Source organism: Gopherus flavomarginatus, chromosome 1 (genome assembly GCF_025201925.1).
Source record: "Gopherus flavomarginatus isolate rGopFla2 chromosome 1, rGopFla2.mat.asm, whole genome shotgun sequence".
Taxonomy (NCBI): Eukaryota; Metazoa; Chordata; order Testudines; family Testudinidae; genus Gopherus; species Gopherus flavomarginatus.
Genome location: NC_066617.1, coordinates 274,146,429 through 274,159,055, shown reverse-complemented (window position 1 = coordinate 274,159,055; position 12,627 = coordinate 274,146,429). Strand labels below are relative to the sequence as shown.

At 39.0% G+C, this 12,627-nt stretch overlaps 1 protein-coding gene across 5 annotated transcripts in view; it reads right to left on the bottom strand.

Annotated features, from left to right (window-relative positions):
• Positions 1-12,627, bottom strand: part of ABCC4 (ATP binding cassette subfamily C member 4) — a 230,388-nt gene that overhangs the window by 173,023 nt on the left and 44,738 nt on the right. For all 5 annotated transcript variants that reach the window (XM_050947094.1, XM_050947112.1, XM_050947121.1 and 2 more), the window contains 3 exons: positions 10,088-10,177; positions 8,898-9,061; positions 2,535-2,660 (listed from right to left, as the gene is read on the bottom strand). In XM_050947094.1, the coding sequence (XP_050803051.1) occupies positions 2,535-2,660; positions 8,898-9,061; positions 10,088-10,177 (380 nt within the window). The remainder of the gene's footprint in view (positions 1-2,534; positions 2,661-8,897; positions 9,062-10,087; positions 10,178-12,627) is intronic.

The following is a 12,627-nucleotide window of genomic DNA, read 5'->3' as shown; positions in this document are numbered from 1 at the left end:
AGCCCTCTGTGGAGAAAAGTGGTTCAGGAATATTTAGAAAAGCTATACGAGCACAAGTCCATGGGGCCGGATGTGCTGCACCCGAAGGTGCTAAAGGAGCTGGCGGATGAGATTCAAGAGCCATTGGTCATTATCTTTGAAAACTCATGGTGATCAGGGGAAGTCCCAGATGACTGGAAAAAGGCTAACGTAGTGCCCATCTTTAAAAAAGGGATGAAGGAGGATCCGGGGAACTACAGGTGAGTCAGCCTCACCTCAGTCCCTGAAAAAATCATGAAGCAAGTCCTCAAGGAATCAATTCTGAAACACTTAGAGGAGAGGAAAGTGATCAGGAACAGTCAGCATGGATTCACCAAGGGCAAGTCATACCTGCCTAACGTAATTGCCTTCTATGACGAGATAACTGGCTCTGTGGATGAGGAGAAAGCAGTAGATGTGTTATTCCTTGACTTTGGCAAAGTTTTTGGTATGGTCTCCCACAGTATTCTTGCTGGCAAGTTAAAGAAGTATGGGCTGGATGAATGGACTATAAGGTGGATAGAAAGCTGGCTAGATCGTCGGGCTCAGTGGATAGTGATCAATGGCTCCATGTCTAGTTGGCAGCCGGTATCAAGCAGAGTGCCCCAAGGGTCTGTACTGGGGCTGGTTTTGTTCAATGTCTTCATTAATGATCTGGAGGATGGTGTGGACTGCACCACCAGCAAGTTTGCAGATGACACTAAACTGGGAAGAGTGTTAGATACGCTGGAGGGTAGGGATAGGATACAGAGAGACCTCGAAAAATTACAGGATTGGGCCAAAAGAAATCTGATGAGGTTCAACAAGTTGAAGGAAGGGATAGCTCAGTGATTTGAGCATTGGTCTACTAAACCCAGAGTTGTGAATTCAATCCTTGAGGGGGCCATTTAGGGATCTGGGGCAAAAATCTGTCAGGAGATTGGTCCTGCTTTGAGCAGGGCATTGGACTAGATGACCTCCTGAGGTCCCTTTCAACCCTGATATTTTAAGGACAAATGCAGAGTCCTGCACTTAGAATGGAAGAATCCCATGCACTGCTACAGACTAGGGACCGAATGGCTAGGCAGCAGTTCTGCAGAAAAGGACCTAGGGGTTACCGTGGATGAGAGAGCCTTCTTGGCAACAAGGACACACAACGGCATTTTGGGCTATATAAGTAGGGGTACTGCCAGCAGATCGAGGGATGTGATCATTCCCCTCTATTCGACATTGGTGAGGCCTCGTCTGGAGCACTGTGTCCAGTTTTGGGACCCACACTACAAGAAGTATGTGGAAAAAATGGAAAGAGTCCAGCAGAGGGCAACAAAAATGATTAGGGGGCTGGAGCACATGACTTATAAGGAGAGGCTGAGGGAACAGACTATTTAGTCTGCAGAAGAGAAGAATGAGGGGTATTTGATAGCTGCTTTCAACTACCTGAAAGGGGGTTCCAAAGAGGATGGATCTAGACTGTTCTCAGTGGTAGCAGATGACAGAACAAGGAGTAATGGTCTCAAGTTGCAGTGGGGGAGGTTTAAGTTGGATATTCGGAAAAGCTTTTTCACTAGGAGGGTGCTGAAGCACTGGAATGGGTTATCTAGGGAGGTGGTGGAATCACCTTCCTTAGAGGTTGTCAAGCCTGACCTTAACAAAGCCCTGGCTGGAATGATTTAGTTGGGAATTGGTCCTGCTTTGAGCAGGGGGTTGGACTAGATGACCTCCTGAGGTCCTTTCCAACCCTGATATTCTATGATTCTATTATTCTAACCCTAGCACCAAAGGAGGATTAAACCATTACAGATCCCTGCACCTAGAAAAGGGATGGAGGTTGAGAGTCCTGACAGAAATGCAGGGAGAGAGATAGGAACTGCAGCAAGCAAGCAGTCTGCTTCTCCCACCACAAACAGCAACAGTCAGAGGCTCCTGAAGGAAAAGGCTTAATATCCAACACAATTAGGGAAACAGTGGGGTCGCAGCCCAGAGATCCAGCCCCAGACTGGTTAAACTGCAGAGTTCCACCCTTGAGAAAGGTGCAGCAACAGGCTTGCCACCTGATGGCTGCACTTCAGATGAACACAAAAGGAGTCTAAGTATAGCCTCTATGGGATTCTAGATTTATAGCTAAGGTGAGAAAGGAAATCCCATGATATTCCACAGAGAAAAGAATTTTGCAGGTTCAAGTCAGGAGAGCCAGTAAGTCGATTGCGAGGATGAAACTCTTTATAAATAGAGGACACCTGATGTAAATAGGTTGTTAGGCAATAAACCAAATGTGGAAAGAAGAAAAATGGTGATTTTGTATTCACACTTACAAGAAACCAATTTTAACAAATATCAAAGAACTTTTTTTCTGCCCACAAGACAAACTCATACTGTCACCCCTTATGCAGAGGTGCAGAAAAAAAACGACAAAGCTATATAAGGATTCTAGGAAATTCCTGGATTTCAAATCCAAAAATAGGGCATCTACTAACATAAAAACTTACATGAATTTAGATCAAATACCATGGCATAAATTTAAGTAAAACACTGATTACCTTCTTATACTGCTAACTAGTTCTGAAAATGATTTTTCCCAGGCATACATCTTTATTATCCTCATACCAGTTATGACTTCATTCATTGTCCTAATCCTGACATCTGTCAAGGCTGCAGTTCTACTCCTGTAATTAAAAGAAAAGTTCTTAGATTCACAACAACAGTGACTATTCAATCTGTACTGTTACACTTATACAGTAAACTTTGATATGCAGTAAAAATTTGGATTATGTGTTCTCATCTATGCAGTTTTCAGTGAAGAGCCTAGCATTTGTATACACTGGAAGTCTATATACAGAACACTGCATATACCAGTATATACACACATTGTGATTATATGCCTTATTTCAAAAAAAAGAAAATGTATTTTTGCATGGTTAAGATTAACTGAAATATATTTTGGCCAGAGTAAGAATATTTGCCAATAAAAATAATAACCCGATAAAGAAAATACCTCCCATCAGTTGTAACATACAATATAATAGAGATTTTCCAAACATATATAAAAGACAAGATAAAAAAAGAGAAGGAAAATACTGGACATTCAAGAAGTAAATAATCTGAGTTGAAAATGCGAAAATATAAGCATTTCTCCAAAACAGTATGTTGAAGCTTTTTCTGCCCACACAAAGTGGGGAAAGAGGCTCTTCTGAAGAGGTCAATGAATGGGATTCATCTGATCTTGATTACTTCTGTGGCTAATTCTGCCTGAAGCACAACAAAACCCACGATATTGAGTATTAAAAGTAATTAGTTATAATTAGACCTGGTGAGAAAATTTTCATCAAGATTAAATTCTTTTGACAAATGAAAGGGGAAAAAAATGTGAACTCTTGTTTTCTAACCAGCTTCAAATATAATATTCTGCATCCAGAGCTATTGGTACCTCACAAGCAGGTAGCATAAACTCAGTCTACAACTACCAAAACCACCATGCATCTGAAGAAGTGGGTATTCACCCATGAAAGCTCATGCTCCAAAACGTCTGTTAGTCTATAAGATGCCACAGGATTCTTTGCTGCTTTTACAAAGCCACCAGTTTCTTCAAGAAGCAGTTGACAATATGAGAGGGAAAGCAGACCACCTCTAATACTACATGGAAGGAAAGTGGGTATCTATTATAATTCCTACCGTCTGAAAGCAGGAATTATAAGAAAGAAATTTTCTTGTAAATACACATAATATACTTCTAGACTTTAAGACTTAAAATCACCAGGGATATTTCAAAAAATAATATAAAAGATAGGTACAAAAGTGAATGGAAGTTATAGCAGGAAACAATGAGAAACGGTCACTATTTGTTGATAACTCTATAAAATGACAGCAGGATTTGTTGTTTAGGTTGCATTAAGCATATCTATTCTAGCTCCAAGTTTCCAGTTGCTTATAACCCGGGATCCAAGACGTCTATTTGCCATGGAAAAACAAGGAATTTTTATTTTTACAGAGAATCTTTAGTTTTTACACTTTGCAGATAAAAACCTGTACAGTGGAACTCCATTTATCTGAGCCTCCATTATCCAGCTCTCCAGATTAACCAAACCAGGACTGACAGCCCGAGACCCAGGCGACGGGGCTCCCACTGTCAGCCCCAGGCTTCAGCTGAAGTTGCAGCCCTGCCACTCAGGGCTGAGCTCTCCGGATTATCCAAATTATTATCTGATCTGGCCCCAGTCCCAATTAGACTAGATAAAAAGGGTTCCACTGTATCAACAAAATATTGCGTTCAGCTGATGCCTATATATATTGTGGCTAGGGAAACTGAAGTACAGTATTTTATTTTAATTGTGGAAAAACATACTTACTTTTTTTAATGAGAGATTTTGGTTTCATTTTTCTTGTTATCATGGAAAATTAGGATCTCTGCTTATAACTAAGGTCCTAGTTTATCGTGTCAAACAAGTTTAAAAAAAACCATAGCTTTTTAATGGTCAAAAGTCACAAATTTAAACTGGGGAAAAATTAACACATTTTTTCATATGTATGAAATGGTTCCTTATTTTTAAAGTATTCTAAAACCATATTGAATTCATTCATGTAGAAAAGAAAACATAGTAAACATAGTAAATATAACCTATTGATAAATTTTTATTTATAGTAGGGTTTATTTTGACACATCATGTGCTAAATTTTTCCACTATTGCTACTACCAGCACAGCTTCACTAACAGCAGGAACTACTGGAGCACTAGTGTGGACAAGGCACTAGCACATCAGGGCTAGACAGCACATTCTATAGTGGTGCCCCGACCATTACTATTACTGTTAGAATTGGAGAGAAATTTCAGAGAAAATAGGCTTGTGTATGCATAGCCAAAGAAGCCATTCTGCAACGCATTTTTCTTTCATATAAAAGTTGTGTTTAGAGATGATAGGATATCTGTAAAACCATATCACTTAGGAATGCAGCACATGATGTATCAAAATAAACCTTACTATAACTTTTATAAGAATTTATCGATATTTTTGTTTACTGTGTTTTCTAATGTAAACAAGTAGGGTGATCAAATTGTAAGTGTGAAAAATCGGGACAAGGGGTGGGGGGTAATAGGTGCCTATATAAGAAAAAGCTCCAAATATCGGGACTGTCCCTACAAAATTGGGATATCTGGTCTCCCTATAAACAAGGCTTGCTAGTAGAACACAGGACGACAATATAGTATCAGTCACTCTTGTTTCACGTCAGGAAGATTTCTCTTTACAACTATGATGGTTACGAACTATTTTAGCAAAAAACTGAAAATCTGCCACAGAGGACTACTGAACAGCCATGATACAAACACACTCTTCTCCCCATTCCCAGATAATAGCAAAAAAAATCAAATGTGTGATTTGTTTGTGTAACAAATAATTAGTCTTACTTGTAACTTTGTGAAAATGTTTACCTTTCAGATGCTTATTTTCCAGGATTGGTCTCCATATAGTCTGGAACCCATACCAGAGTAGATTTTGTATGTTAAAGTTTGTAGGGTTTAGTCAAGGGAGAGAAGCTTAGTATGGGGAGAATAAAACAAACAAAATAATCCTTGTTATGATTTTTCAACTCTCCCAGTGAGGGTACATCTACACAGCCCTCGGTAGTGAGTCTCAGAGCCTGGGTCAAGAGACTCGGGCTCGCGGGGCTTGCACTACCGCACTAAACAGAGATGTGTAGACATTGCAGCTCAGACTCTGAAGCATAGGGAGGAGGGTAAGCTTCAGAACCTGAGTTCCAGGCCTACACACAACTTAAAAGCTCTGTCCAAATAGCTATTTTTAGTGTGGTAGCACAAGCCCAATGAGCCTGAGACTGTAGACCTGGGCTCGGAGGCTCACTGCCATATGCTGCCGCTGAGTTGTGCAGACATTCTTGGAGGGGCTGAGGACAGAAAGTTAAGTTTCCTATAGTAATGGTCCTCAGTGGGAGCGTCTTCAAATGTTCCAGTGAAAATTAGTTTTTATTTGGATGAGTTATTCCCCATTGGAAAGTCATATTTGCACATGCACACTGGAGGCCAGATTCTCACTAGTGTAAATCAGAGTAGCTTATGGACTTCCACGGAGCTATGACAATTTATACCAACAGAAGACCTGACCCCAGATTTATAAAAAGGACAGATCTAATCTCAGCACATGCATGTTAGTTGTGCTACACGTGCACTCACACCAATTTTAGGTGTGAAAAGGAAATGTACCAAAGGTTTCCTATAGACTTCCTAAACTGTGTATGAGAGTTTCCCTCATATAGTCCTCAAACTCCCACTGGCTTTAATGGTAGCAGCCACAGTGCATACCAGTGGTGCCTAGCCCAATAGTGGAATGAATCTTTTCTAACTTCTTCTCTTTTAAATCACATAGAAAATTACATTTTTAAAGTACATTTAAAGAGAATGCTACCATTACATGGTTAAACCCTGAAAAAGTCTGGAAATTATAATGCTAAGATTGTTCACACAATCTGAAGGTTGCTCCCGTGCGTATATTTACAATACAGTCTTCAATTTCACGATCACAAACTGTTTTTCAAATAATACAGTATAATACATACATTTTAGATAAATGTTTATGTGTGGCTAACAGTCATATCATATAATATAGTGTCCCAGAGACCACAAAGGTCATTTATATGACAAGTACACTAATTAGTCTTACTCAAGACATTATAGAATAAGAGTCCCATCCTGAAAAATAGGATATGTGGGCAGAGTTGGTATCGAGGTTTGTTGTATGGACTGGTTCCTGAGCTAGAGTTCCTATGGTGCGGTGTGCAGTTACTGGTGAGAATATGTTTCAGGTTGGCAGGTTGCCACATATCTACACCACTGACACCATCACAGGACCTAACCAGATCAGCCACACCATCACTGGTTCATTCACCTGCACGTCCACCAATGTAATATACGCCATCATATGCCAGCAATGCCCCTCTGCTATGTACATCGGCCAAACTGGACAGTCGCTATGGAAAAGGATAAACGGACACAAATCGGATATTAGGAATGGCAATATACAAAAACCTGTAGGAGAACACTTCAACCTCCTTGGCCACACTATAGCAGACCTTAAGGTGGCCATCCTGCAGCAAAAAAACTTCAGGACCAGACTTCAAAGAGAAACTGCTGAGCTTCAGGTCATCTGCAAATTTGACACCATCAGCTCAAGATTAAACAAAGACTGTGAACGGCTTGCCAATTACAAAACCAGTTTCTCCTCCCTTGGTTTTCACACCTCAACTGCTAGAACAGGGCCTCATCCTCCCTGATTGAACTACCTCATTATCTCTAGCTTGCCTGCATATATATACCTGCCCCTGGAAATTTCTACTACATGCATCTGACGAAGTGGGTATTCACCCACGAAAGCTCATGCTCCAAAACGTCTGTTAGACTATAAGGTGCCACAGGATTCTTTGCTCATCTCATTGTGTGACCATGGCCAAGTCACTTAATCTCTCTGTGTCTCAGTTTTCCCATCTGTAAAATGGGGATAATAATGCTTACCGCCTTGAAAAAGCACTATGTAAGTGCTAAGTATTATGATGATTGTTAATATAAAAAAGCCTAAGTCAATAAAGCTACATTGGATCATTACAACAATGAAAACAGTGCAAGTGTATAGAATAAAACATGGTACATGTATGTATAACTAAAGTTGTACGGGGGGGAGGGAACTGTTATTTTATTATTTGAGAAATAGTATGTGACCATGTAACTGAAGATTGTATCACAGTGAATATGCACAAGGAACAGCATTCTATGGGTAACTCTAATTTGGTAATTTCCAGACTTTTGAGTGCTTAGCCATGCAATAACAATGTCAGTTTGACTATTTTCACAAAATTCTACCTTCAACCAATCTTAAAACAAATAAAAACATCAGTACCTAGCCATACAGTTTTTATTATATAAACACAAAGCAGGAAACTATTTACACTATAACAGGTTATGACACAAAGAAGAGCCAGGCCAAGCTCACAGACATCCACTCGTAACACATTAAAGAGCTTTAATAACATTCTCAGATAAAGCCACCAAATGCTTCATTAAAACAGAATACATTTGTAAAATAAGTTATCTGTTAATTTAACACATTACTAGAACTTTGCCATTATAAAAGTTTGAAAGTTAGTAAATCAGAATACTGTAATTTAAGAAAAACGATCAGATTTTCCACAATATATAATTTTTTGAGGGGGAGGAAGCTGGTGGGGTGGGGGGAGACCATAAGGTCTGAATCTGGCTGGAAAGATACTGCAGAGCCACTATACATAAAAACCCTTCCTGTTACAAATCTTGAAACACTACTGATGTCCTAAGGAGCCCATTTCTTCCTTTCCCTCCTCCCCCGCATTGTTTCCTCACAGCCTCTCCCCACTTTCAAGACCCTGAATCAGGGGTACCATTCTTGCAGATGAGGAGCCTTACATAGGAATCTTTTCAGAGCTTCTGACTGCAACATCTTTATCATCCTCAGAGGTCAGACCTTGTGAAAAACCAAGGCACTCTCTTTTTCCTGTTGCAAGGAACAGCAGCATTGTCCACAACAATCCCATTCCCTAAATGCCCATGCAGCAAGACATCAAGGTCAAGATCTTTCAAAATATTAGGATTTCCAAGTCCATATGTAGCCAAGCAAATAAGCAACCTGATTTTCAAAAGGATTGGGCACCCAAGCAGGTCCCAGTGACTTTAATGGGATTTGCTGGATGCTCAGCACTTTTGCAAATCACATCCCTTATTTTAGCTGCTACTTTTTGAAAATATTGGCAAACAGTTGGAAATTGAACCAAGGGCCTAGCCCATGGCAGTTTTGACATCAGGCCAGCCGAACACATGCACTTTCAAAACCTGCACAGATAATAGGCACCACAAAAATTTACCTTACCTTAGTGAAGAAAACAACCTCCCAATACAGGTTTGTAAAGGAAGTAGAATAATCAGAATTGCCATTCCTGCAAAGCATGATGGGCCTATTTCAATCCAGAGAAGTGCAGTTACTGCTATAGCTTGAAGTGGTCCAGCCCATAAAAAGTGCAAGAAAATTGTGACCTGCACAATTAGTTAAGATATAAAAACAGCTTTTAGCATTAATTGAAAAGACAAACACAAACAATAAAACTCTTATCAGTAGGGAATTGTATATATAAATACATGTAATTTTCAATTTTAAAATATAAATGTTTGCATGTTTTCTGCTTTCCGCAGATCCAGACTAACACAGCTACCCCTCTGATACTATAAGGAAATGAATAATCTTCTTCAGGGCACAGTTTGAATAGTGCACAATAAATAAGGCCTAGGGCCACAACTGAATGAGGAGGATAAAACAAAAATACTGACTGCCTGTTCAGTCAGTCAGTTCCATCCTTCCTATGCACTGAAACTGATAGGGGTTGTGAAAAACATAGTACGTGATGGTGTAATCAGAGATTGTAATGCATTTCCTAACTTTTGAGTGCTTGACTTGGCAACTTTAATAATGTTCTTTTAATGTAGTTTTTTGTGGGGGTATTTTGTTTAAATTTTAAATATTCTAGTGAAACACACATAACATTAGGGTGAAGTCTATTAATTCAACAGGAACACTGCCTTGGGATATCACTTCAGCCTAGGATACCTTATTAAAAAGCATGGAAGTGTTTCCCAGTTATTACAATAATCCTGGTTGAACTGCAGCTTAAAAGCTAAAATGAAGAGTTTTAAATGTGTTTCAGTTCACTCAACATAACCTTTTAAAAACTAAAATGAAAAGCATCTCAAATAATTCAGTCAATTGTAGAGTTGCCTTTAATACACTTACATGCACCAGCACTATGCAAGGTTTATAAACAGAGCAGAAATATCTACACACAAAAAGAAAATGGATTTTTTTTTCCAATTTCAGGAAGATATTGCTATTAATATGTTTGGTAAAACCACCTTTAAAAATCAATACTAAATTATGAGCCTAAGTTGTCACTTTAACAATGATTGTGAAGTAAAACCTCATCTCCCATACCCCTCAAATATTGCAACTTGGACCCATCTCTCATCTCCTTACCAGAATTGTCTAAGACCACCAATAATAAGTCTTACCTGATCAAATTTGTTCACATCATTTGATAAAAGATTTACTGTTTGACCTGTGGTAGTTTTTCCCAAAGCTGTGTTACTGAGACGAAGAGCCTGAAATAGAAAAAAAAAAAAAAAAATCAAGCATTCTTAAATTATTTTAAATTAACTATCACACTGTATGGTATCAGAATAGCTGCATCATCTCTTCTAAAGCCTAGATGTATTATTGACAAAACTGGCATCTGAGCTATGAATTATAAGGCATTTTAAAGATGAAGACACATGAGAATTCTTGGAACTGCTGTTTAAAGGCCTTAGTTAAAACACTGGCTGGTGATCAACATTTGGCTCTAAAGTAGAAAACACATATCGAAGAGTATATGGGGGAGGCGGAAAGAGGAGCAGAATTGACATTAAAAATCTATTTCCCTCTGCATTTGCAGAAGTGACTCAGAACATGAAACTAATATGGCAAAATATTAAACCTGAACCAAAAAAAAACGCACATTTCTTTCACACGCATCCCTCCGTCAAGAATACTTGAGCAAAACTAGACTGGAAAGCTCTATCCTGAAGATTCAGTTTGACCGGCTGAGTCTTTGCCCCAATCTTCCAATGATAAGAACAGAGCACACAGCAAATGCCAAAATACAGGTACTGTAAATATGAAGATGCAGGGGGAAAATGCCAAGACTTTTAATGATGCCCACTGTACCCTTGAAATATATCTTCAAGAGGCAGATCAAATAGTTATTGGAGTTGTTATTTACATTACATCACTACTGAAAATATCGCTGGTGCTTTCAAAATAGTCTCTTCTCCAAAGAGCTCACAACTGAAAGCCCTGATCCTGCAAAGACATAAGCATGTGCTCAACTTTAAGCAAAGTAGTCTCACTGATTTCAGGATCTGGAAAGACCGACAAACCACCATTCAACCAGTAAAATGTCTGAAGTGATCTTAGGTACATGTCTTAGTAGTTATGTTTGTGTGTTATGTTTCACCAACTCTCCCTCCTTTTTCTAGGTACCCCAGCTAAACTGCTTCACTAGTGCAGCTCCAACTTGTCCACCCTACAAAGATTCGGGCTGATATCCTCTGAGAAAGCAATCAGCCAGATAGTTCCCATATAAATAGTATAGTTTCTAAAGGTTGTCTAGGGGTTGGAGAAGGTGTACACAAGAGCACACCTACAGCAGTTCCTGCTGCTCACTCTGTCATTCTCTGCCACTGTTATGGGTGGGAGAGAACCCCTCCTGTAGTCATTGGCAACTCTTGCAGCTTAACTGCTCTCAAATTAGCATGTGTGTCATAAAAAAAATCTCAGAGAAACATTTACATTTTCCTGACAAAAAGAACCAGCCTAGACCTAAGTCTAGGGAAATGGCAATGTCAAACACCAAGCAGTGGCCTTAAGCTTGTAACCAGGTTCCATCAAAAACCCCTATTTTAGCTCTCTCCCCATCCACGAGAATACTGACTGGGAATGTTGGTTTGGCCTGAAAATTGCCAAATATACTTCAAAGGCAAAAGAGAATTTCTGAAAGAACTGAAGAAAATTTACCAAGGTGGTGTTTTTTGTTTGTTTGTTTGTTTTTGAGTTATAGATCATTAAAAAGAAATCCTGATTTGAAATTTTTCTATTTGTCAAATGTTTCTCTCTTTCTAGCACAAAACACATTTTGGTTAATATCCCTTTGAATTTTCCATATAGTTACAGCTCCTTGAAAACACATGGCTGGGGCTATATTTTGGGGGGCTGGAGAGGAAGAAACTAGGGCGTAATTACATGAAATCATTAATGATTGTTGTGGAGAAATTAAGGGGAATCCTACTCCCAGTGCTGTCTTCTTCTGAAATGCCACCTTCTTTCAGATATGAGCTCATTGGTCCTTTGTCCATTTCGTTCCGCTGTTACAAGCAGTTCTACTCTTCTCCCAACCAGATATACCATCTAAATAACATTGACATCAATCCCTGGATTAGGATTTGTTTTAGAATCAGGTTAACTAATTCTGGTCTCTCTTCTCTCCCTGTTCCAAATTGCTGGTTGCAAGTACAGAAAGATGGAAAAATATCACTGCAGAAAGGACCAGTTTATTTCCACTGAAGGGACTGCTGTCACATTTTAGAGTCCTAACCAAAAAATCTCTGGGTCTCACAACTTGAGCTGTTATGTTTTTTTTTATTTCTGCCAAACTGAAGAGAATCCTTAGAAAATGAAGCCAATTATTTTTAAGATAAGCACTGTATCGATGATCTTTGGGTTACAGCTTCAGACTGAGAATTAGTCATGAGATAGGAAGTCTGTTTCAAAGATGGCACTAGAATCTGAGTGTAGCATCTTATTACTAATACTTTTTAGTATACACAAAACAACTTTTTGGAGTTTTAATAACACAGATAGATAAGGATTTGTTCTACAGATAAAATTAGTTTTCTATCACTTCATATGAAGGGAAAAGGAGTACAACAATTTAAGTAACTAGCATTTGAACTTCAGTACTAGGAATCTGTCATTTACTATGGTTAACAAAACTAGCACACACAGTGATACCCAG